Source organism: Centropristis striata, chromosome 2, assembly GCF_030273125.1.
Source record: "Centropristis striata isolate RG_2023a ecotype Rhode Island chromosome 2, C.striata_1.0, whole genome shotgun sequence".
NCBI lineage: Eukaryota > Metazoa > Chordata > Actinopteri > Perciformes > Serranidae > Centropristis > Centropristis striata.
In genome coordinates, this window is record NC_081518.1 from 17,536,096 (window position 1) to 17,563,398 (window position 27,303).

Consider the following 27,303-nt stretch of genomic DNA (forward strand, 5'->3'; position numbering starts at 1 on the left):
ACTCAATTTCGACCAAAAATATAGTTACTGTAGTTAGACTTGATGGACATACTTTGCCGACTTTCCGGTATTAAACATACTTTTGGTCAAATTGGTCTTTTGTAATATTACATTTTTTTGAGACACTGAATTTTAGGTCTTCATTAAATGCAAGCCATAATCATTATAATTAGAAGAAATTAAATAAATTAAGACATTAAATGTTTCATTCTGTGTGTAATGGCTCTATATAATTTATTTCCACTATTTGAATTGAATTACCGACATAAATAAACTTTTTTTTACATTACATTACATTTTTGTAAATTTGGTAAAGCAAAACAATGTGTTTGAACAGAGACTTTTTGGCCCAGCAGGGGACACTGTGGCCTCACTAATGGATGTTTCCTAAACTTCTCTGCTCATGTCCACACAGCCCATGGCCAGATGGCGAGGCTGGATAGGGATCATTGTAAAGAAATAAGTGATTTGGTCATTTCTTTGTTGTTATTCTACCAGTCAGATTAAGTGGTAAGTTAAGTTAAAGTAAGACAGATCTAACAGTCTGGGAGAAGACAAGTCTCCTCTTTACTCTACATACATGCATACTTTATGCTGATACAGTGCAGTTTAAGGCAGGAGCTGCATAGTTTTTCCTCATGCATTAAAATGTATTATTTTCGCCTATTATATCTGAATATTTCTGCATACTGGGGTCCCTGAATCGCATTAACTGTATATCCCATGAAACCTAACACTTGTTTATCTGTGATGATGTCAGTCAATATAATGGCCATTTCATTGCTGTAAAAGTATTTATTGAAAGTTGACAACGCTATAATGAGCTGCTGTGACCTCGAAGATAAGCCTTATGAAACTTAATAGCCACACTACAGACACAGCGCTTTCCGTATACAGACAATGAGGGGGCAAATTCATCACCAAGTGTTGCAACAATTTATGGGACATAATTTAGTATGAGAATTGATTTCAGATGTTATACATGTTTTGTTAATGTAATAGGTTTAATTCATGGATTTATTAATTTTTATTACAGATTCATGACCAGAGCAACTTTACACACAGTGCTGAGCTGCATCTCACATATTGTAGCAACATGTCCAAACAGCCCACACTGCAAAAACCAACTGAAAAAAAATGAGAAATAAATAACTAGAATTAAGCAAATACATGCTCGAAACAAGTAGAATTACCTGCCAGTGCAGTAAGTAAGTTTGTCTTTGCAAGAATTCTTTAAGTAAGTAAAAATATCTAGGCACTGGAAAAACAATGATGTCTTAAAATAAGTCCAAATATACTTATTTCAAGCAATTATGGCTTGAAAAGCCCGACTGTAGTAACATTTAAATAAGCCAGCAATACCTGAAACTAGCACGTTTTTTTCTCATTTCAGTATATGTGGGTAGATACTGGTGGTAGAAAATGAAATAGCATTTAAACTACATGCAGCTAAAACTCTCAATTGGAACCATTATTTTAGATAAAAATCACCATATTCAACAGCAGAAAAGATTGTAAAGTATGAAAAAGCTCACAATGTCAATCCTAAAAACAAGTCTTTAAACAAGACTGAAATCGCTGTTGAAGAGGTTATTCCCTTGTTTTTGTTACAAAATGACACATGTTCTTAAAATAAGCACATGAAGCTATGGTCAGTAGGTAAATTATACACAAAACAAGATAATTAAGATACTATTGCTAGATATAAGAAAAAAATACTTGGTGAGTTTCATGTTTTTTGCAGTGCAGCACATTTCGTGGACATTGAATGCCCTTAATCCCAACTATGACGTGGGTATGGTGCACTATAGAGCCCACTGAGTTCCCCAATGTTAATGCCCTCAAAAATGCAATCTCACAGCAGAATGACAATCATTTCTACAAATACCATTTCAGCTCCTGGCACTTTAGTGCTCAGACCCTTATCCTAATCTCTACAAAAACACTAGGTTCCTTACACTTTCACTGCCAGGTGGCTAGAAGAAGTTCCTTGCTCAGGCCCTAACTACTGAGCTTTGATCATAAGCAAAATTTGTGTCTGCTTGAAGTCTGTTATCTCCGGCCACTAAACGTATTTCGTCAGACTATTTGCTCCTTCTTCAGCTTTGTTTATCAGAATTAGAGGTCGACAGATATGTTTTTTTTAAGGCCGATACCGATTATTTTGACATCAGTCTTAACTAGGGACTCGATTAAAAAAATTAATCTAATTAATTAGAGGCTTTGTAATTAATTAATCAAAATTAATTGCATTTTAATCGCATATAAATATTTGACCTGAGAACAGTGAGAAGTAATTTTTTTCACATGGATTTTTTGTATACCATTGAATAATGACTGAATACATAAGCTTAAGCAACAAAAATATTGTTTATTTTTGTTCAAGTCCAACAGACCAGTGCAATTTTTGCCAAGTGTAGCAATAGCTTTATAACAGGGGTCTCAAACTCAAATTACCTGGGGGCCGCTGGAGGCAGTATCAAAATGACAAGGAAACAAAAGGACCAAAAAAGACACAAAATTATTTAAAAAAGACACAAAATGACCCCAAAAAGACACGATATATATATATATATATATATATATATATATACACACAAATGTATGATATATATTTAGAAATATAGTACAATTCAGGTAGCCTATAGGTAGGTAGACCTTCTGTAAACTATAATACTTTGGTTTTTTAAGTAAAACACAATACTTTCAAGTACATTCAGAACATTGGAAACCCTGACTATTATTATTACTTATCGACGCTTCCATTCGTTGGTTTTTTGTAACAAAATGTCCCATCATCCACGGGGCCAACCAAAGCGTCTCATCAGCTTCTTCCTTCATGTTCACTGTGGTTTGTTGTTGTCTGAACTCATGAACGCTAATTGGTGCTCCAGTATAATCGGTCCGCCTGAAACTCATCCAGTGAGAAACGTTCGACGGTGCAAAAATAAGTGCAATTAAAATGCGTCAATTTTTGTGTAATTAATTAATCTTAATTAACGCATGAAAGTTTCTGGTATCAGCAGCAGCTCACCAGAGAATGGCAGATGTTGCACCGAGCCTTGGCTGCTGTTGGCTCAGTGAAATGCTGCCACACAGGATTAGTCTTTTCAGCCATTGCTTTAAAAAGGGGCAATGCATGCGCTTCACGTGATCTCCAGCATCTCAACGCATGGCTTCTCAATTCGCTAATTGATCGGCGAACACAAATATCGAAAAGTAAAAAACGCAAATATCGGTGCGATATATCGGTTGCCGATGTTTTGGTCGACCACGAATATGAATACAGGTTATAAGAAGCTAGCTGTTAGCTTTCAATTGGTACTTACTGATCTACATCTTAATGGTATCCGTGCGCCATTTTTTATTTGATCTGCTGTTTCTGTGTCAACAGGACGGATTCTGGACTTGAAGACCGGGACAGTGAAGAAGGAGGGACAGCAGTCCTCCATGAGGATGTGCATGGGCTCCCGGCGGTCCTTTATCTGCCGCATGAGGTATGCTTGTGTGCCAAAAGTCTTTCACTTTTAATTAAAAATCTGAACAGTCTTTCAAACATAGCTGATATTCTAACTTCTACAATATTCTAATGGCCTGTTTGAATTCAATATTGATAGCTGGGGTGATATGATTTATTCAACCCTTTGATGCACAACATGGGTCTAAAGCAGGGACGGGCAACTGGAGGCCTGGAGGCTGCATACGGCCCGCACCCTGACTTGAAGTGGCCCTCAGTACAACTACATGCATTTGAGCATGAAATCTTAAAAGTGCAGTGTAAAAATGCACAAATGTTGCATTGCGACACTCCCACATGTATTCTGATGCATTTCATTGGCCAAGAGACAGAAAATAGGTGGAAAAAAACTACAAATACTACAAAACGACGTATCCGCTTTCCTGGCTTTAATGCTAGAATAGCGCAACATCGCTCCCGGTTTTAATGGTAGAAATGCGGTAATGCTTTCCTGGTTTAAATGGGTTAACCACATTGAAAGAAAAACTACTGCAAAGTGAGTTATGTAAAAATGTATGGTTGTGATTGTACATTTGAATATTAATTATTACTTGTGTTTTGGAAAAAAAGGATCTAAAAATGTAGTAAGTTTGGAGATGTTAGTTTAATGACTATGAACTAAAAATGCCATTGGTCAACAAGTGCAGCTGTAACTGGCCTCTACTGGATTTGGTGGGAAATTTGGTGAATTGTTTGGAGGCGTAGAGAGGCATGAAGTAGAGATGAACTTCTGTCTTTAAATAACTTGAAATAAGTCCTTAGTGGAACAGTTGTCTGTCAATCACTTCTATGTGTGCTGCCCCTACTGTGATTATCAGCAACTTGCTGACTGTTCTTTATGACTGGAATGTAAACTTTTTCTCTCCTTTACTTTGTATTTGTGTACAGGTGCGGTAGCGCTCCTCTGGATCACATCTCACTAAACCGTCTGTCTAACATGAGGAAAAGATACAGGTACATGAAGTTCTTCTCTAATGATGGTTATGATAAACTTTTATTCATCTTCCTGTCAGTTTTCCATATCCATTTCAGTCTCTAACAGGGTGTTGACAGTCAGGTGAAAAAGTCATATCGGACCCTTTCATACATGCAGTGCAAAGCAGCACACAGTGCAGGGCAACTGTCATTGCTAATTTCTGCTCAATACAGTTGTTATATTCATTGCTTCTGGCAATGCTGGGTATATAACAGATGTACTTGCATACTTTAACTAATCAAAGTAGAGTTGTTCCAATTCCAATACCAGTATCGGAAATTGCTTCGATACTGCCGAAAATGCTGGCATCGGTATCGGCGAGTACTGGAGTCCAGGCACCGATCTGATACCACGTAATTTATTAAATTAGCTCTTAAAACAGTGGCGCTGTGCTGCAACCTGCAGCCTGCTGTTTTAGAGGGACGAGGAGGAATTGATTACGTAACACAGACACAACAGACACACACGTGTGTCAGAGCAGGTTGACGCGAGGCTCGGAGCTAAGCTAAGTAGCACTATCATGTTGGCGGTGTGGCAATATTTCACACTGGAATCTCCCATCAGCATGCACGCAGATGGCACTAGGGACACAAAGTGATCCGGATCCGTCCCCCCACTTTCAGCAACAAACATCGTGGGTAAAAAAGAGGATTAATGTTCCGTTAGTTAGACTATTTATATTGCAGCACACATAGAGAGTGCGGCAGTTAATGGTGCGTTTAAGGTCTACACGAATGTCAGAATTTTCGATGTTGTTCTGAGCTCCAAGTTCCGACTTTCAGTGTTAATATAACACACCATAAGGCGTTACGGTAAGAACGTGTTAGACTTGCCTTAAAGATAAAAGCAAACACATGTAGCTTTATTTTTTTAAAAACATACTGGTATTGGATCGGTACTCGGTATCGGCCGATACCCACAGCACAAGTATCGGAATTGGTATCGGGAGGAAAAAAATGGTATCTGAACATCTCTAAATCAAAGCATGTTTGATTACACATAAGCGCAATCATTCTTTGGTTATTTAAAACAGTCAGAAGCTGAGTGCATAAAATGTAAATGTGGTTCCGACACTGTGCAACTGCTGATGGAACAGTTACCTGCTGCTTTTATATTAATGTACAGAGATGTTTATGATATATGGTGATTCTGGACTAAAGTCATGAGTGTGATTGCAGACTTTATTTTACTGCTGAAGGCATAAAACACTGCAAGCGGCAGCTCTTGTAGTGTTATGGCAATCAACCTCACAATGTGAAACAATGTGTTTCTTAGACAGAAAAGCCCATTTTTTGTAAATTTTTGACTTGGACACTTGATTAATGATTAATGATTAATATATATCATTTTGTGTGTGTGTTATGGAAAGGAATGGCCTTGGACCCTCAAAAGAAGGAGAGGCTCAATACTCTGTGGTGCATTGCACTGGCTACATCAAAGCCTGGCCCCCTGCAGGTAAAACAACACACACTCATACATTTCTTGTCTCTATTCCTGCTCAAACCAAACCTCGCCTCACTGCATGATTCCCTGTCCAGAGTGAGTGTACCTGTGCCCTGGTTTACCCTAAAGCAGCTGTGGAGCTTATATCCCATCCAAAGGTGTGTGAGCAGAGCAGCACAATTTAGAGCAGCTTTTTTGAAAGTCTCTGTTCTCTTTTGATGAAGCACTTAGTATTTAACACTCATAGTATTTAAAGACACTTTAAAATAATCAAAAAGAACATTTAATATATTGATCTTTGACCAATTTAACTACTGGGGTGTTTTTGCAGTCTGTATTGCCGCTGACAAATAACTGATGTACTGTCAGTTTATCTGTTTATCTTGAAGTTTTTTTAACTCTTAATAAACAATGTACAACTTCAGCTTTTTGCATTTGTGCCATCTCTGAATCTCATCTTGTGTTTGTTATGGAGAGAATTTTTCCGAAATTGCTGCTTTTCTTGACTTAAACTTCTGAAATCCAGGAGATTTTGGTTCAAATTTGTCAACTTCTTATGCATTCATTTTTGTCTCTGTTCAGCATCTTTCAGTCTGTCCTTACATCACATGCATGGCTCCTTTTTCTCCACACAACATCAGTCAGATTTGTCATTTTATTTTAATTAACAAAGTATAAAGCTGCCAGCAACCTAAAATACTAAAAAATAATAAATTATAAAACTACAAAACAGTCAATTTGCATGTTAATTAAAAATAGTAATAGTTTTCATTGTAGAAAGAAAATTCACATTTTAAAAATGGTCTAGAAACACAAATGTCACACTGTGAAAGCTCCTATGATTGCACTTTCAACTGGCTTTCTCAGCTTGTCTACATATCATATATAAATACAGTTATTACTGTAAATAAAACATTTGTATTTTCAATAAATAGATGGACTCCAGAGGCTTAAATATTGTGATTCCATCCACACCCTGTTAGTTCTGAAGATACCCAGTCCAACATCGATCGTTGCAGTATTGTCACTTATCTCCTGTAGGTTTGAAACATGGGTGTAAACGTTTTGTAGTTTTTGTTCTCTCCAAAGCACAGCAGCTACTTATTTATTTCTTTACTGGTTTGGGACTTAAAGTGAACCAAGTGTCAGTAAACTGATTTCATGCTACTGAATGCAAGTCGAAAAAACATGTTTAAACATGTGTGTGTTTTATATATTCCTAGAAGGATTGACTAACCTTAAAGTACACACACAGACCACTAGGGGTAGAAATACACATTAAACAGGACTGTGCAGTAACACCCTATGGCATGGGTCTCAATTGTGGCCCTTGTGACGATATTTTGTGGCCCCCATCTTGATATGAAAGTTTAATGTGAGTTTTATATGAATGGCACTTTACCGTGTTGTGTGTGGAAGGTCCCTTTAATTACTTTTTTGGGTCTTTTTAAAATAATTTTGTGCCTTTTTTTTAATAATTGTGTGTCTTCTTTTAATAATTGTGTGTCTTTTTTGGTAATTTTGTGTCTTTTTTGGTAATTCTGTGTCTTTTTGGTCATTTTGTGTCTTTTTTGTCATTTTGTGTTTTTTTTTTGGTAATTCTGTGTATTTTTCAGTCATTTTGTGTCTTTTTGTAATTTTCCGTCTTTTTTGGTAATTTCCCGTCTTTTTTTGTGATTTTGTGCCTTCTTTTGGTCATTTTGTGTCTTTTTCAGTCATTTTGTTTCTTTTTTTGTAATTTTGTGTCTTGTTTGGTAATTTTCTTAACATTTTGTTTCTTTTTTTTGTAATGTTGTGTCTTGTTTGGTCATTTTCTTAACATTTTTTGTCTTTTTTTGGTAATTTTCCGTCTTTTTTGTGATTTTGTGGGTTTTTTTGGTAATTTTGTGTCTTTTTTTTATAATTTTGTGTCTTTTTTGGTAATTGTATTTGTTGGTCATTTTGTGTCTTGGAGGTAATTTAGTGTTTTTCCAGTCTTTTTGTAATTTTGTGTCTTTTTTTTTGGTCATTTTGTCTTTTTTTGGTCATTTTGATACTGCCTCCAGCGGCCCCCAGGTAATTTGGGTTTGAGACCCCTGCCCTACGGTATAACTAAAGATTAGATATGCAGTCCATCTCAACTTATGTAGGTTACAAAACCTTTTTTGGTGTCTAGGGTCCAGATGCTGATGCCAAGCTACTTGAAAGATCGCATCTGTTTAATCCAGACATTGTCAACTTTCTTTTCCCCACAACAGCATAACAAGTATCATACTAACTAACATTAAACCTCATTTCTCATTTTTTAGTCAGGGCTCCTTTCCTTTTCCTTTTCTCTTGACCTTTTCCCCCCTTAGCCTCCGTCTCTCTCACCTCTGTGTGTGTCACGGTATTAGATCGGCCTTCTTGGTCTCTAGCCTGATGTCTAAAAGGCTGATGTGTTAGTAGCGTGATGGAACTGAACAACATCAAGTAAAACACAATGTACTCCATATGTGTTTTGAAATTATTTACACATGGTTTACTTTTTTGCACTAAAAATAGTCCTTGGAATGTTCTGGGCAGAATACTGCTGGCGAGACATTCGCTCTTTCAGATTGCTGATGGATAACAGAGAAACCTGTGCTGCAGACACAGAAATTTTGAACATTGAGTACCGAACATGCTGCTGACTTAACATAGGGGAGAGGAATGTAGCCTCTGTGGTCAGTCATGACTTTTTGTTTCATGTGGAGCGGAGCTGATGGTGGCTCATTTCTTTCAACTTAATGGTAAACTGCCATTGTTAATTGGAAGAACTTTCAGAAAATATAACATCTGCTCTGTGGTAACTGCATGTTTATAGCAGTCAGACAGGCCTTGCTGATATATCTGGGATTAGCCACAGAACAGTCTTTGACAAGTAGGCTAGTTATTTGACCAGTCTACTTTTTACCAGCCATGGCATTCAATGGTCTGCAACAACACAAGTCTTCTCCAGTCCTAGGTGACATCATCTGTATTCTGGTAGACCTGGTCACATTAAAGCTTGTTGTCCAGCCCTTTAGACAAAGGAAATCAGTCACTCTGTTACTGGTAACCTTGTTGTTTTGTACCAAATCCTAGGACACATGGAAGCTGTTCTTAAAGCAGATTTGGAAATGTTTGAATGTTCTCTGTCAGAAGGGATCTACAATCTTCAATGTCATTTAGCAGACGCTTTTATCCAAAGCGACGTGCATTTGAGAGAGATCACACGAGACAAGCAAGGATGAAGTCAAGAAACAACACAAGAATAAGTGGCATGGACTACGTTGAGTCCTGTTAGGACGTATAAGTGCTTTTAGTACGTAAGGGTTTTTGGGACACAAGTGCAGGGTTTTTTTTGTGTGTGTGCTGTGTGTTGATAATGTGTGTAGGTGATCAGTAAAGAGCTGGGTCTTCAGCCTCTTTTTGAAAATTGAGTTCAGCAGATCATATGGAGTTTGGAAGTTGGTTCCACCACCAGGACACTTCAGAGGAGAAGAGTCTGGTTTGAGACGAAGAGCCTTTCATCGGCGGAAGAGCCAGACGTCTTTCACTGGAAGAGCGTAGTGGACGGGAGGGTTTGTGGATCTGAACAAAGGAGTTTAGATAAGAAGGGGCTGTTCCCGTTGCTATTTTGTAGGCAAGAGACAAGGCTTTGAATTTGATGCAGGCTGTGACCAGGAGCCAGTGCAGAGAGATGAGGAGCGGAGTGACACATGCTCTCCTGGGCTGGTTGAAGACCAGACATGCAGCCGCGTTCTGGATCATCTGCTGAGGCTTGGTGATGCAGCAGGAAGACCCGCCAGTAGAGAGTTGCAGTAGTCCAAGTCTAGTATGCATTGAAATATTTGGCTTTCTCACGCAGTTGATCATAAATGTTACTTGACAGGTCAGAAATGCGCTCTGCCACGGTGTTAGCAGAAAGGCTGATGTTGCTAAACTGACCTTTCTTTTCTGGACAGACTATACTTGCAGCCTATAAGATGCATTTTTTGACAAAATCGCCTTCTGTGAATGGCTTTCCTGCCTTAGCAATCATCTCACTAACCACGTAGCTTACTTCGACTGCTGCATTATTCTCTTTGGTTGCTTTCTTGAAGACATTTTGTTGCCTCAGTAGACACGTTTTAAGATTGGCAACCCGGTTGGCTCTCTCCTCTCCCTGGTATTTTGCATGCTCCTCAGCATGTCTAGTTGAGTAATGACATTTCAGGTTGTATTCCTTGTGCACCGCAACTTTTTCTGTGCAAATAAGACAAGTCGGGGTGCTCCTGTGCTCAACAAAGAAAAATTGCATCTCCCACTTTTCCTGAAATTGTCTGTGCTTGTCACCAACCTCTGACACATAATTCATATTTATGATTTGGAGGCTTAATGCTTGAGGCATTATGTATAAATCATTGTCTCTCTCTCTCTCTCTCTCTCTCTCTCTCAGGTATGACTATACCAGAAGAAGACACAGAGGCAGGTCAAACTGGAAAATACTGCCTAGTGGCCATTGGAAGACTGCAGGTGTGTGTGTGTTTGCCTGCTATGGCATCGTGACTACAGTTTATTTCGCACTTTACATTTTAAACAAATCTCACAGTGCCACAAAAATGTGTGTGATATATACTACATAGTTTGAGTTTTGACATCAAAATATAAAGTTTTTATGAACGAGTTGTTGTTGTTATCAACAACTTGTGTCCCTTGCAACACCTAAGAGTCTAACAGCTGAAACAATCAATACAATCCCATGAGGTTCTTATGTAACGGAACACTTTTTCTCAACCCCAGTAAATAGGAAGGGCCATAGATATGACATGGCAACGTTAGGTACACTAGTCCACTCAGCTTGAGCCTTTCGGCTCAGCTGTTAGCAAGAAAGCTAATGGTATGCTAGCAAGAGTCAAAGTCAATAAGATTAACCCACCACATAATTTCAATTGGATTTAGGCCAGGACTGCCCAAGGCTCTTCAATCTATTTATTGAACCACTTGCTCAAGCAATAAGACAAGATCCAGGCCAAGATGCCTAAATATCTGCCTTAATGATGCATCTTAAATGTGTGGCTCTCCTCCCTCAGGTTACCAGCTCTCCAGTGTCTATGGATATGAATGGCCTGTCAGTGCCCACAGAGTTCCTGTCCCGTCATAACTCGGATGGTGTCATCACCTTCGTCGACCCACGCTGCATCAATGTCATAGGTTATCAGCCTCAGGTGAGCTAGGAGAATAAAAAGGATTTTTTTTTGCTGATACAGTGTTGAAAATTCATCATGGAGATTGGAGTGTAATTTGTGTCATACAAAGGAAATTTTCCTTGTCCTTCTACACCGTTATCCACTGTAAGTTGCCAACATTGCCCTTTCAAATCAATCAAATCAAAATCAAATCAAAATAACCCTATTTATCCCCGAGGGGAAATACAATCAGTCTGTTAGCTCTGGTAGAATGAGACTGAGCCTGATGGCTGTAGGAGCAAAGGAACTTTTGTATCTCTCCGTCCTGCAACAGAGAGAGAGGAGCCGTCCACTGCTGTTTTTTTGGTCCATAAAGGTTTTGTGTCGCGGATGATCCGGTTATTTCAAGATGGCCTTGAACATCTTGACAGTGTCTGTCTCCACCACCTCCTCCAGTGTGTCCAACCTGGCTCCAACCAGAAAAAAAAATTAAAATCCTTATTGAAATAGTATATATTACATTTACTCCCAATGCAGCAATAACCAGGCCTTTATTTTAAATTGTTTTACATTTGAGTATATAAACAATTGTAAATATTCTTATTCCTTTAAGATTTATTTGTAAATATTTTATTATATTTTTGTAAAACCCTCCTCCGATATGCTCCTGTTTGATTTTTCTTTTGATGCAAATATGTCCTCCTTGTTTAAATTCATTATATACATGCATACAATGTACAACCCTTGATTTAATCAAGATAAGTTTCCTGTTAACTAACAGATATCATGTCCTTTAGGACTTGCTGGGGAAAGATATCATGGAGTTCTGCCATCCTGAGGACCAGAGTCACCTGAGAGAAAGTTTCCAGCAGGTAGGATTGGAATGTAGCTAATAACCAGACCCAAAGGGTAAGTCCGGTGAAAATAATAGCAGATGTCATGGGAAGAATAGAAGAAATGAAACAGCCATAGTAACTTATTTGTTCTTCTAATTGCAGTCAAAGTAAATAAAATTTAAATGTTCCCTTGCTAAAATTTAACCTAACTTTGGTACATTGTTTCGGCCCCTTCCTGAAAAGATATCATTAACAATGGATTTCTTAGAACTTCTAGTTTCACGTGATACCAGTATGTTCACTGTAGCGTTAAGAGTGAGCCTGCTACAGTCTCAAAAAGTTGTCAAGAAGAGGGTCTCAGAGGGTTAATAATTGGTTTTCCTCTCTTGACAGGTGGTGAAGCTGAAGGGTCAGGTATTGTCTGTGATGTATCGTTTCCGAATGAAAAACAGGGAATGGATGCTGATTCGAACCAGCAGCTTCACATTCCAGAACCCATACTCTGATGAGATAGAGTACATCATCTGCACCAACACCAATGTCAAGTAAGTTCCTCACATATGTGTGTAGGCAAACGCATACACATAGGTATGAACGGAGCAGTCGCAGAGAGCCAGGGTGTCAAACAGGTTAGCAACTAGCACCACAACTAGCGCTTATCTGATATCAGCGTAACTGACAGTATAATGTGATATCAGCATCAATACATCAGCAGGGCAACAGACAATTAATAGTCAGTATAAAAAAGCAGAGAGCAGCGGCAGCCAGTCACGCCAGCGTTCACTCAACCAGAAGCCCTTCATTGAATGGCATGGTCATCTTCATTTCAAATGTGGTTTATCAAGCAACAAGACTGACTTTTTGTGATCCTTTTTTCATACTATTTTATATTTTATTAATTTTTATTTTACCTTTATTTTATTAGAAACTCTTATAGAGATCAAATATTTCTTTCATAAGAGAGACCCGGCCAAGGTAGTAGTCATACATAATAATTACAGTCACACAGCATTTATAAAAGATTCCTATTATAGAGGTAGATTGATATATAGTTGGAGACAACAGTCTCTGCCTCCCTTAATTAGGCTTGGGCAGTATCTGTTTTTCATACCTTTATAGCTTTCTGATATTTCTCTGGGGTAAATTATATATGACTGTATTTGTTTTTGTATTTTAAGGTAGAGTAGATCAAAAAGAAAATTAAAACTGCTCCAATATGGGCAAATTTTTATTTGAAACCAGCAATGTGTAAATACTGCAGGCCAAAAGTCATTTCTTAGAGGGAAACTGCCATCAAGTGGACTGGAGTAATTACATTCTCACTCATTGACCATCTGAGTCCACCATTAAGCCAATATGTTGCTATTTCCTTCACATCCTCATCCAGTTAATAAAAAAAAATGTTGAAGTGCTGGTGTGGTGTGTTGTGTATTACAGGCAGCTTCAGCAGCAGCAGCAACAAGCAGAGCTGGAGGTTCACCAGAGAGATGGACTGACTGCATATGATCTTTCCCAGGTAACCCTCTTCTATACAGCCACCTCCTGATCCCATTTCGCAGGTTGGAAAGATGCCTTCAATCTATATGAAATTTTAGTTGAAATAACTAAACATAATTAATTAGGTATTTTACAATTGCAATCAGGGACGGATCTTTCAGGGTGGCATGGGGTGGCACATGTTGTAGCTGTTTGGAAATTCAAAAGCGCAAAACTCAGAGTGCAGATGAATGCAGCAAGAGATAATGCTCCCCACTTCTAACTTCCTTTATGCTGTTCTGCAGCGGGCAGCAGCTGTGTCTTCTCCATAGACTGTATATAAATAATGGACGTAGTCACCATGACGTCACCCATTGGTTTGTGGCCCGTTGGAAGCATCGAGTTCAGCGTTACATTCGTCGCCATCTTGCGTTGCCATCTTGTTTACGATACGGGGAGCAGACCATATCTGGACTGTGGAGGAGGAGAGGGATCTGATCACTGACTACAGCCTCTCTACACCTCAACCTGACTGAGAGAAGCCGCTGCTAATTCATGTTAGCATTAACTGGAGCATTAACTGGGATGTTAGTTTTGGCTAGCAGTAAACAAAAACAAAACGTATGTTACTTACCTCAGAAAACTGAACAGTGACTCCTTGGAGCGTCTGTTAGATGCTATTGTTCTGCATCTCTCCTGATGACGGCTCGCCTTGTTAGTGACCTGTCAATCAAAGGTAGCCATGCCCCAAATCATACGATTCTTTATCTTCTATTTTCTTCTAAATGGGGCCATTATTAGAACTATTGACATCAAATTGTCTTGAAGAAGATTTTTTACTAGTGATTTACTAGTGATTTACTAGTGATCGGCCACCAGTATGAATGGGTGAATGAGCGTAGTGTGTAGTGTAAAGCGATTTGGATAAAGTGCACCCCATTTACCCCATTTATTGCTGGAGGAGGATCTCCGTGGCTACGTCAATGCCTGTCCTGTGTGCAACCAAATCAAGACCTCTTGTCACCCTCCAGCCGACCTCCTGCACCCATTACCTGTTCCTCATCGCCCATGGTCACACATCTCCCTGGACTTTGTAACTGGTCTACCAACATCCAAGGGCCACACTGCCGTCCTTACAGTAGTTGACCTTTTTAGCAAAATGGTCCACTTCATTCCCCTTCCCAAGCTTCCCTCTGCCAAAGAGACAGCTGAAGTGGTTCTCCAGCATGTTTTTCGTGTCCATGGACTGCCCTTCTGACATTGTCACATTCATGTTCTGGAAGGAGTTTTGCAGTCTGGTTGGGGTAATGTCATCATTTTCTTGTGGCTTTCCTTAACTTCTCCCAGCTCTGCCAGTACTTTTCCTCTCACCTGATGGCACTGAGGTGTGAGTCTGTGCTGTTCTTGGATCCAACCTCACACCCATTACAGGTGCCATCTTGTGATATTGCGAGAATCTAGCTGCCAGTTAAGGTAATATAGAAAGGTAAATTATTATTTTTTTAGGCTTGGCGATGGGCTTATCTTTAATGACAAGTGACATGTATGTCTGAAGATTTGGAAAAAAGAGTTTTTTCAAGTTAAGTCTGTAAGATTTATTGAAGATTTTAATGCCACCTTTGTTATTTAAAAAAATGCTTTACTTATGTACAGAGATAATATAATGATTTTGAGTTGTGATAGCTTGATTTGCTTTTTCAAGCAAATATTAATAGTATATTTGTGACTATTTGTGCCATCCTCTTGCCACCCTATGAATATTTTTCCAGATCCACCCCTGATTACCACATATTAATGTAGAACAATAGTTCATGTAAAGTAACACACAGCAAATAACAATGTTCTTTTATGTGAAGTTGTGAAGTTTAGTTGCATAACACGTAGATGTTATGTCATGTTATGTTATTTCCCATTACCCTGGTTCTACAAACTAGAATTGTTCTTCAGTAACAGCTCCAAAAGAGTTAGACAAAACAGACCAAAATCTCTGTTTGACTATGTAACATCAGGAATAAAGAAATATGCATCCCCTTATGTTTTTCTCTTTTGTTGGCTAAAAAGCTGACTGATTTTGCTTGAAATTGTGTGGATAGAATCCCAGCTTGTGAGACTTGTTGAACTTTTGTAGGCTGTTGTCATGTATGTGTAATATTTTGGGACTTGCATTAGTTATTTCCTCCTACGCTTCCCCACATTCATCCACATCCTCAGGTGCCTGTAGGCAGCGTCAGCAGTGGAGTCCATGAGGCAGGGAAGAACATCGACAAGACAGAAGTCCTCTTCTCCCAGGAGAGAGACCCACGCTTTGCTGAGATGTATACTGGCATCTCTGGCAGTAAGAAACACACACACCAAACACACACAAAAAAAACAGTGAAACAACCGCATACACCTCATAAGTGTCCTAATGCTGGTTTAACTTTACTATATTTTTCTTTTTATCTCCTTCTGTCTGTCCTCTCTGTTATATCTCTAATGCTGAGCCTGGTTTGTGTCTTTGTGTGTAGCAGGAGATAAGAAGATGATGGTACCCTCCTCTACAGCTGGAGGACAGCAGCTCTACTCACAGAGCTCTCCTTTCCAGCAGGGACACTCTGGCAAAAGCTTCAGGTACATACATCAAATATCATATCATGTGCAAATGGCTGGTGACCATACTTTTATATCAAAATATTCCCTGTGCAACTTAAAAAAAAATACTTCTGCATTAAAGCAGGCAGTGGTTACATGCAGTAGACTTGCTATTGCTCACACACACACAGACCCACCAGTTTAATGACATCATTGTCCTGTGTGTGTCAAGGTTATAATAGTTTTGTTTTTTTCATTAGTTTTAATTTCATTTTTGTTTTCAAATTCAGTTAGTTTTAATTCGTTTTGAGAGTGTGTTTGCTAGTTTTAATTAGTTTTTATTTTTTGGAAAATGCTTAGTTTTAGTTTAGTTTTTATTAGTTTTAGTGTTAGTTTTAATTTTTTTGTATTGGGGTATTTGTTGGGTGCCACATTCAATAAGGTCACAATAAATGTTGCCTTTATTTCCTTTGTCTGATCCATCTCAGCCCCAATAAGTTTATTAAGTCATAAAACCAGATAGATGAAATAGATTTCATATCAACCAAAAAGGTTTACGTATGAAAAAAGTTGACAAAGACGAAAAGGAAGGACATTTTCACTATAATTTTAGTTAGTTTTGTAACCACAAAATACAGTTTTCAGTTATCGTTTTTATTTTTATTTCAGTTAACCAAAATGTTTTTTCAATTCTAGTTTTTGTTTTTTCGTTAGATTTTGTTTACTATAATAACCTGTTTATGTGTGTGTGTGTGCAGTTCCTCTGTGATCCATGTCCCTGGTGTGAACGATATCCAGCCAACAGGCTCGTCCAGTCAGAACCTAGCTCAGATCTCCAGACAGCTCAATCCAGGCCAGGTGTCATGGTCAGGCAACCGACCTCCCTTCTCTGGACAGGTAACACACATACAAATGACCAAATACACACACAAACCAATGTGCAACCATTGCTTTTTATTAGTTATAATGTCAGTCATCTCTGTGGTTGCTGTGATTGCAAAACACATTTCCTCTGCTTCTCCTGTACTGGTGAAGAGTGAGCTGATGATAACATGTTTGTGAACTTCAGGTGCCTGTTAATGGACTTATTGGTCACATTGTTGTGTGTATTTAGTATGTTGTTTTATAAGCTTACTAAGTGAGTGTGCTGAGCATATGTTTCTTTGCAGGTTCTTCTGAAACCTGCAAACAGGTTCTTCTGAAAAATGAAAGATTATTACATGTGTTTTGGTCTGATGCCCTTGCAACAGCTTTATGTTTGAATTACAGAAGTAACTTAAAACAAAACAAAAATTCACTCTTTAGGTTGTTGGAATATAATGTTTTCAATAGCAATAACCTTGACTGCACATTAAGTAGTGCAATCCTCGAAGTTCTTTTAATTTCTTTTTGGTCATTTTGAGCTGCTGTTGCTGTAAATTATGTCAATACAGTTGTGACCTACGACAACTTAGAACCCAACAGTAATATCTGCATTTTCCCAAGTACACAGTGATGCATTTGAGGATTTGATTGGCTCCATACCAGTTCATTCCCTTTATTTTTTTAATACATGTTTTTAATGTGAACACCAACTACAGGTCATGCTAAAATTGCACTTGCTACCTCTATTGTAGAGAGTAAAGAAATGCATAGTCTGACAAAAAACAACAACTTACAAGCCTCCTAAAGCTTGTCAATACATGTTGACAATACATGCTTGTCTGTGGATTTAAATCAAATGCTTATCTCAAGCCAACAGTTTGAGATAAGTCCAGTCTGCAAATTGCCAATAGGCAACAGTCTGTGCACACACTAAAAACTGTTCCTATGGTTTGTTTAAAAGTAGTGCAATAGAAATACAGATGTTTTCCCTAACATGATGAATAATCGTGATTGATAATCATGATTACAATATTGATCAAAATAACCGTGATTATCATTTTGCCCATAATCGTGCAGCCCTACATGGAAGGTTTTCATACATTCTTGCAAACAACACTGACTTGTGCTAACTGCATGTTAGAAAATAATGTTACACAAAGCTTTATTTAATTTATACAGCAGCTTTATTTAATTCATTTTGTGGAGCACAATTTTATCTTGTATTGTGGCAAACTCTTGGAAATGATATTGATAATAGTTTTTACACGTCTCATGCCAATGTGAGGCATACATAGCTGTAATGATAGTTTGTTTTCAGAAAATCTCATTTAAAATAACTGAGCACTGAGCTGTGAATAGTGTTTCTTGTGTTGATGGGCTTTCAGCTGACTGTTATAGTTTTAGCCCTGTTTTGCTGAATATCTGACCAGTATCTGTTCTCTTCAGTCCAGCAAAGCTCAGTCCAGTCCATTTGGTATTGGTTCTGGCCACAGCTACCAGACGGACCCAGGCTCCTACAGTCCCCTGTCGTCCCCAGCCACGTCCTCGCCCAGTGGCAATGCCTACTCAGGACTGACAAACCGAAGCACAGCTTTTGGTGAGCCTTCCTCTTCATCCCCCCTCCCCTGTTTATACTAGGTTATAATTTTGAATGTCCTACTTATATGTTATGGTAAGTGTATGTGCTATCACTTTAGATTAGGGAACACATATTCAACATTAATTAGTTGCTTATTGGCATGCAAATAAGTAACATATTAAGTATATATATTAAGTAGTTATTAATGCCTTATTCTGCATGGCCTTATTATACAACCAGTAAGACATTAACTAAGAGTGTTCCCTCAATAACCTCACAATAAGTGAATTATTGCTTATTAGTAGTAAGTAAGGAAGTTGTTGTATATAAGTTATGATCTTAATATGCTTTAAATTATGGACTTTATACATTTCTACAGAGCAGTGAACTAGTAGACTAACATTGGCGCAACGTGACCCACTAAGTAGAGTAATGATTAACATTAGAATCTACCAATCCTCATCCAATCATCCAACAGGAGCCACCAGTCAGGTCAAAGGTCTGGAGAAGGAGGCTGTTTGCCGTTTCCATGGTTTCGTTCATCGCTATCTAGGGATTATAAAGTCCATACAAAGTAAAGCATATTAAGATCATAACTCATATACAACAACTTCCTTACTTACTCCTAATAATCAATAATTCTGAGGTTATTGAGGGAAAACTCTTAGTTAATGTCTTACTGGTTGTATAATAAGGCCATGCAGAATAAGGCTACTATTAAGTACGACTACTTAATAATGACAAATTAAGAGCCAGTATGTTACTTATTTGCATGCTAATAAGCAACTCATTAATGTTGAATACCTGTCCCTAATCTAAAGTGTTACCGTGTATGTGTATGTTGAAGTCTCTGTTTGTATCTTTCTGTCTGCTAATCTTATTAATATAGATACTGAGGAGGACTAACATTCAATCATGTAAACATATTCTAGTGGAAAGCAAAAATCCAAGTATGAACCTGAAAATGAAAATCATATGTCCCATTGAAGTTTAAAATGTGGTCAGGGTGTCTGCCTGGACCAAAAGCTGGGTGCTGGTTCTACAGAAGACAAGCTTGATAGCTGACTCCCTTTCTAGTTTTGGAGACTTTTGGAACAATAAGTAAGCCTGAGAGTGTATTTTTGCAGTTGGGAGATTTTTGGGGGAGGGTTCTTCTTTAGACAGGGTGTGCCTTTTCTTTGCAATCTTACATAGGTGAATAAAGGCAGTCCTTGAAGTTTGTTTTATGTGGATATATCCTTATCCTGATCCTCAGAGATTCTTTTTGGTGGTGCTTACAGCTTGTTTATGTGAGCAACACGTAATAGTGTGAACAACAATCAAAGAAACTGTGTTGCTTTAGATACTCATCAGATTAAAGTTAGATGAAATTGTTTTAAAGAAATTAATTTAAATTTGAATATCTATGCCTATTTGAATTGAGTCATATTTCGAGTGTAACCCCCTGAGTGTGTTTTCAGATGTGTCGGGGGAGAGCAGTCAGAGTGGAGCCCAGTTCCAGGGTCGTCCCAGTGAGGTCTGGTCCCAGTGGCAGAACCAGCATCACTCCCAGCAGGCCGGGGAACAGCACACACACCCCAACCCCAGCCAGACAGAAGTATTCCAGGTAGCACACACTCACACACACTGCTGGCCTATTAGGATAATAAATGAAGTTGGATACCGTGATTCTACCAATCAGCTTTTTATAAGATCACACATATTACATTTTTTTGGACATTGTATATTCAAAAACATTAGAAAATTATGTTTCAAGTGGTAAACATGTCAATTCCTGTTTGTATTTAAAAAAAAAAAAAAGGTTTAAATGAAGGCAGGGGATGTATAACATGGGGGTTGCTAATGTTTGAAACTCATAAAGTCAGAACTAATCTCAAGTAGAGATGTGTGTCAGTTTTGGGTGTAAGATTATGGAATTATGGACTAAATGATGAAATAAAGATGTGTAGTGCTATGTTAGTTTTCAAGAAGACTTTAATGTCTAAAATTATCAAAGGTTACAATGAAATTTGGTTGAATTTGATTTTTCAGTTTAAGCTATTATGTGTTTTGTAACGATGTGAATTATTCAGTTAATGTAAGATGGTACAGGAGAGGCAAAAATAAGCTTTGAGGCTTCAGCCTAGTCCTTTTTCAATGCTGTCTGAGGGATTCTTTTGTAAAAACTAGGGCCGGGACTTCAAAAAAAAAAAATCGAATTAATTAGAGGCTTTGTAATTAATTAATCGCATTTTAATCGCATATAAATATTTGACCTGAGAACAGTGAGAAGTAATTTTTTTCACATGGATTTTTAGTATACCATTGAATAATGACTGAATACATAAGCTTAAGCAACAAAAATATTGTTTATTTTTGTTCAAGTCCAAAAGACCAGTGCAATTTTTGCCATTAAGCATAGCAATAGCATATTTAGAAATATAGTACATTTCAGAAATTCAGGTAGCCTATAGGCAGGTAGACCTTCTGTAAACTAGAATACTTTGGTTTTTTAAGTAAAACACAATCCACGCAGGCTACCACACTAGCCACTAGCTGCTATATGTTTAGCATTGAGGTGATACTGGATGTGCTGCGGTGATATGTGAATTCCTTGTTGCATAGCAACACAACCATGCTCTTATCGACGCTTCCATCCATTGGTTTTTTGTAACAAAATGTCCCATCATCCACGGGGCCAACCAAAGCGTCTCATCAGCTTCTTCCTTCATGTTCACTGTGGTTTGTTGTTGTCTGAACTCATGAACGCTAGTTGGTGCTCCAGTATAATCGGTCCGCCTGAAACTCATCCAGTGAGAAACGTTCCGTGGTGCAAAAATAAGTGCGATTAAAACATTTTTAACGCGTTAATTTTTGTGAAATTAATTAATCTTAATTAACGCATTAAAGTCCCAGCCCTAATAAAAACACAATTTTATTTATTCATTTTTAACCGAAATAAAGCATCCATCCATTCATTCATTCATAGTTTGTCAAAGCATTGTCCAGCAGCTGGCTGCAGACCATAGCCTGACCTCTGACCCCTCCTTGTGTCTCTACAGGACATGCTCCCCCTGGCTGGAGATCCTACCCAGGGAACAGCCAACTACAACATTGAGGACTTTGCTGACCTTGGCATGTTCCCACCCTTCTCTGAGTAACATCTCCATCTTTCTCCCTCTCAGAACTGCACTGATGTTTGCGTTTATCTGTAATGTCTCATTTTTCTATACAGCTGGATCACCAACATGCAGCTGATGTGCAGCACAGTGAATGTCTGGGTGCACTTGCCATTTGTACACAAACACACACACAGTTGACCATTTGTTGGGCTCCAAGGCCTGCAAGATGTATCCGTAAACATACACATACCTCATCTTTTCAAAGAGGAGAGAGACATTTTCTCGAGTCAACTTTAAACAAAAATGTGTAGTCCGTGTTATTCAGTTTGCTAAATCTGTTCGGTCCCCTGCAGTCAGCGTCAGCACGACCAGAGGAGACCAGTCAAGTATTTTTCACTGGCTAGCATCAGTACTATTGTCCAGGATTTTATATTTCCTTTATTTCCACCAAAAATGTCTACATTACATAATATTTGTCAGTGGGTTATGTCTGCAAGCATTTACGCAGATGACCAAAATTTATGAGCGTGCAGATATGCACATATGCTACACCCAATTATGTACAGAACTGCATGCATGTCTGCTTCTGTCTGCGTCCACATCTCTTTTGGAGGATTTAGTTCATGGAGTTTTGTTTTCAGGATGAAATGACAACAAAAAACTGAGGAAAAACATTAACTTAAGTCACACAGAAATACACAGGGGGGATTTTCTTTACCTTCACCTTTTAACAGCATTAACAAAATGAGTGCAGTCCATGTCATCAGTGACATCTATAGAATTAGTCCCTCAACAAGGTTGATACAGAGTGCCATCTGAAGGTTCCAGCCCAAATGTCTCTGCCAGCACCCTGTCTTATTTTTTTCAACTTGTTTCATGCAGACCTCTTGATATTATTTTAGCTAATGTCGGACAGCTGAGCCACGTTATTCTAAATATGAATTGAATAACTAAACACGAAATATGTCATTAGATAATTTAACATTTCAGTCTTAGTAATAGTGTTGATGTAAAGCTGACACTGAGCTTTACTCCAGACTACTTTTTACATTTCATTAAACTGTAAAACGACCCAGTAAGAGCACGGTAATTAATCATTACTTACCTGTTGAGGAATTTTAGCCTGCACTTCTGCATAAAAATTGCAAAACAGACGTACTTTGTGTACATTGAAAGTAGCTTTTTTAAAAGATGTCGGGCCTATCATACAGTGCAGCTCAACTGTCATTGCTAGTTTCAGACAGATGCAGATTGCTGCTCAAATGTCCAGTGATATTTGCTGCATGGACTTGTTTTCAATCATTGAAATTAGTCTCTGTAATCCTTATAGTATATCGTTAAGGAAACACTCGTTCTTTAATACAACACATTATTTAAAAAGCTACACAACCTACAGGGACTGGTGGGGCTGTAATATCCATGTAAATAAGAAAATTCATTAGGGTGAGAGGCGATCAGCGGTTAAGTGCTATTTCTTCTCAGTTGAATAGGTTATCAGTGCATTTGCTCATATGCAGTCAAATGGAGTTGTTGAGGGGACAGAGGACTGGGAGACATCAGAGACAGATGGTCCATTTGTTTCTCCACTTTGCTGAATTCACCATGTAAATAAATAGCAGAGCACCAGGTGCAGGCTACCTGGCTTTTAGAGGTAATGACAGATGACACTCTGACTGGTTTAATTCATATTTCTCCAAAAAAGACAACTATGAATAAATAAGAGACTAAATACCACCCTTTTGACCCTTATGCCTTACTTACACGCCCAGAGTGTGTACCATGTAATTGCTGTTAGTTGACCATGCACTGTAGATTGTCACAATAAGACTTGTTGAAAGAAGAGGTGAACCTCGACATATTTAGAGCTAAAAGTAGATATAAGCAGCACATCATCACATGTTGTTGTAGGTCTAATCACAGTCTCAGCAGTCCCATACACTGACAGCTACAGTTAATATGTGTGCATCGCTTCTCCATTTACTCCCAAGCATGATTATATTTAAGTGTGAGCACACAGCTTAATATATGGTCACCCAGTTCATCCAGCAATGTGGCAATGACATGCTTGGGTCATGCATTTGGTACCTCTGTCAGTGGCTGAGTGGCTGTCCCAGCTCATAATGTGACACAGAGACTGCTTACGTGTTATTAGGGGATACAACTAGTCGTCCAATTAAGGACAGAACAAGTTTGTTTTTTGTTCATACGAACTTAAGGATGGCAACAGTCATGCTTGTTGACAAGCATTCATGAATAATAATATCAGTGCACATCATTTTACAGTGACATGTACAGTCTGTTAAACCCTTTGAGGCAAATCTGGGATTTGTAATTCTGGGCTATATAAATAAAATTGACATAACAGACCAAAATGAATTAATTAATTATGAGTCAGAAACAAAGGGAATCTGTGTATCATTCATTCTTTCCATTTTCAATTGGCAATCAAAAACCAGATAATGAAAAACTGATTGGTTATTTTGTCATTGGTTTTTTATTGTAACACAAAACGAAAAAAAAATCTTTTTTTTTCATATTTCAATGTTAGGCTCAGATCAAAAATACAAAATGGAAAAACTGGCGCCAGGACTGAATTTGAATATCATGCGATTAATCTTCTTTCCATATTTATCTGGTTTTTGGCCTGGTTGTGTAACACTTTATTCCGAAAACTGAAAACCGCACGTCGACACAACAAATACATTTTCGGAGCGGCGCAATTTAATTATTCACGTGGTGTGTTCATGTTAAGTAAGAGATTTATATTGAAAAAAAAAGTGAGAAAGAATGACAGTAAATTGTTCCTCATTCATGTCAGCTGGCTCTGAGCAGCCTCAAAGAATTTACCATAAATATCACAATACAGGCGCACTAATACGGGCGCACTACATTATATAGTTACCATAAATATCACAATACGGGCGCACTACATTATATAGTTACCATAAATATCACAATAAGGGCGCACTACATTATATAGTTACCATAAATATCACAATACGGGCTCACTACATTATACAGTTACCATAAATATCACATTACAGGCGCACTACATTATATAGTTACCATAAGTGACAGCTGGTTTGACTACGGAGAAGAGAATGACGGCTCACTTGATCGCAGTCAAACTTCCGGGTCACGTAAACCCTACCAATTAAATATTCAAATCAATTTCAGCCCTGGTGCCCATTTTTCCATTTCATATTTTTGATCTGAGTCTAATATTGAAATGTGTAAAAACAAGCATTTTTTTTGCTTTTTATGTTAAAACAAATAACAAAATAAGCAGTCAATTTTTCATTATTTGATTTTTGATTGCCAATTGAAATTGGAAAGAACAAATTAAACGGATTAAAGGGTATGCACATTCATGCATTTTGTCCCTGTTGTCCTGTCCTCATCTGGTACTCCTACAGTGGTAGAGCGTGAGTCAACAGCAGTGTTGATGTACATGCTGGTACGAACACCATATGGTCCCAGTTCAACACAGTAACATTTCTGTGAGTGTTTAAGATGTGCACTTCCATCTGCCTGGTGCAGCCTCGTTCACACCACTGCTGCCAACAGGACAGCAGCAGCTTTTCACCTCCACCTCCTGCTGTCCTCACTCACTCCAACCTTATTGTGGAACTATATGGTGATATCAGAACTCTAGCGAAAAACCTGATCTGAGTATAGAAAAATTCAAGGTATAAATTATAATCTGAAAAAAAGGAAGAAAAAAAACCTCATTGCAGACAGATGCTAAGCTAAGGCTAAAAGTGCACTTCATGAAGCTAACTGCTAGTCTCACCAGCCTTCTTTAAAAGGAAAACCCACCATACCATCCAAGCAGAGCGCAGTATTTACTAGTGTATTTGGTGTTCTTCAGCTCTGGCTACTTGACTTTATTACTTTATAAGTTTTTCAACTATAAAGACACTGAATAATACTTTGGAGCAGGGGAGCTTTTACAGGATAGATTGTATAATGTCTCTGGCGGACAGATGGGAGAACCTTGAACAGACATCAGTCCTTTTGCTAAAATTCTCAAATTGATGTTCTCTTTTTCTTTTTTGTAAATAATGTGATTTTTATGTCAACTCGTGTTACTTTCACACAGTACATGTTTTTTGTGTAGGTTTTAATGATATTGTGTGCAACGTGAGTACGTTTTTAACTATTGGTATTTATTTAGTATATTAATTGTACATTGAGTTCTAGACATGTGTAAATTGTGTAAATGTGACCCATTATTTTTGTGTAACAAATTGTGCTTGTGACAATAAATTCTTATTGGTTACATGGCGTCCATCTGAAGCGGGTTACATTAAGATTTTACCAACAGAAAATACGATCATCGTCTAAAATGTGATATTTTCTTACTAATTTAAATAACTAACAATGCTATGTAGTTAACATTAACTCTACCTTTACCAACTACAACAGTACAAGTCTTCCTTCACCTTAATGTATCAGTAATAATAGTATCTCATGACATGTGTAACATGAACAGGAGCCCTTTATCTGTATTTTAACCCATAAGAACCCATGGTGACATGGTTGTAACAAACACTAAATCTTCTAGAATCTCCCATATTCAGCTTTATGCTTCACATTAACTCATTAAATCCCTTATCGACGTATACTCAACTCCCTGGTGTGGTGGTCACGTGACTGTGACAAGAAGTGACTTCTTCAAAATGTTGCTGTGACTGGAAACAGAAATGTGAAAAATTAGCTCATTTCAAAAAGCTTATTTTTTGTTACGGGGCTAAGTTTAAACCCATTTAACAATTCTAATCTGTTAATAGGGTGTCCTTTATTACATTCAACTTGTTCTGACCAGATTTCCTGAACAAATTAAAGTCACAATTTTGATATATGTTATGGAGATGCAAAAAAAGGGCAAATGTTATTTGTTTTTATTTATTATTGATTTATACTTATTCTGTTACTTAAAAACAAAAATAATTTGGTATGAGCACTAATAATGTCACAATTTTGATAAATGTTGTGGAGATGTATATTTGTGTTTCTGTGAGCAGAAAATGTGTCTAGTTTTTTTTTTTTTTTTAAATAAGAAATATCATAAACATAAATACCATAAACGCCCAATGTAACGTATATGTCACATCACAGATCTTTGACATTTAGGGGTAGAATTTTTTTTTAAAAACATAAATGTGTTCTATGTGGTCCACTTGGTCTGTTGTATAACCCCATAATTTTCCTTTAAGGATAACTGGGTCTGGGTTCTTATGGGTTAAGATTGTTATACCTTTTAAGAAAGCATACACTGTCACTCAGAACACAAAGGACAGTAATGTAAACAAAAACTACAGATAAGTAACTACAGGTAACAACATCAGATTATGGTACAGTTCTATTGTACTGATTGTGAAGGTATGTATCTTGTTGATGGTGTGGTGAATCGACGCTTTCTAATAAAAAAAATTGGGACACCACACCTTTCCCAGCATTCCTATAAATATCCACATAACCAACAAGTTGTGTGTAGTCTTGATTGGAACAGTTGGTTGTTATGTGTCTCTGTGGTGTAAAAGCTTTTGTAACTGTTTGCAGGAGATTTAAGATAAACCTGTTAGCAAGGTTATAATAGTTTTGGATTTTTCATTAGTTTTAGTTTTAATTTTGTTGTGATTTTTTGTTTTCAAATTAAGTTTTAATGAGTTTTTAGAGCGAGTTTGCTAGTTTTAATTAGTTTTATTTTTTGAAAATGCTTAGTTTTAGTTTAGTTTTTATTAGTTTTAGTGTTAGTTTTAGTTTTTTTGTAATGGGGTATTTGTT

At 37.7% G+C, this 27,303-nt stretch overlaps 1 protein-coding gene across 4 annotated transcripts in view; it reads left to right on the plus strand.

The window, feature by feature from the left end:
• The window catches only part of arnt2 (aryl-hydrocarbon receptor nuclear translocator 2), a 48,935-nt gene extending 22,103 nt beyond the window's left edge, over window positions 1–26,832 (plus strand). For 2 of the 4 annotated variants that reach the window (XM_059347161.1, XM_059347176.1), the window contains exons 6-19: window positions 3,395–3,497; window positions 4,406–4,471; window positions 5,863–5,948; window positions 10,357–10,433; window positions 10,991–11,125; window positions 11,884–11,958; window positions 12,316–12,467; window positions 13,360–13,438; window positions 15,610–15,733; window positions 15,906–16,008; window positions 16,728–16,866; window positions 18,280–18,430; window positions 19,873–20,018; window positions 21,454–26,832. In XM_059347161.1, the coding sequence (XP_059203144.1) occupies window positions 3,395–3,497; window positions 4,406–4,471; window positions 5,863–5,948; window positions 10,357–10,433; window positions 10,991–11,125; window positions 11,884–11,958; window positions 12,316–12,467; window positions 13,360–13,438; window positions 15,610–15,733; window positions 15,906–16,008; window positions 16,728–16,866; window positions 18,280–18,430; window positions 19,873–20,018; window positions 21,454–21,552 (1,535 nt within the window). In that variant the 3' untranslated portion in view covers window positions 21,553–26,832. The remainder of the gene's footprint in view (window positions 1–3,394; window positions 3,498–4,405; window positions 4,472–5,862; window positions 5,949–10,356; window positions 10,434–10,990; window positions 11,126–11,883; window positions 11,959–12,315; window positions 12,468–13,359; window positions 13,439–15,609; window positions 15,734–15,905; window positions 16,009–16,727; window positions 16,867–18,279; window positions 18,431–19,872; window positions 20,019–21,453) is intronic. The other 2 variants (XM_059347169.1, XM_059347183.1) reach the window with 1 other exon arrangement.
• The last annotated feature ends 471 nt before the right edge of the window (window positions 26,833–27,303 follow it).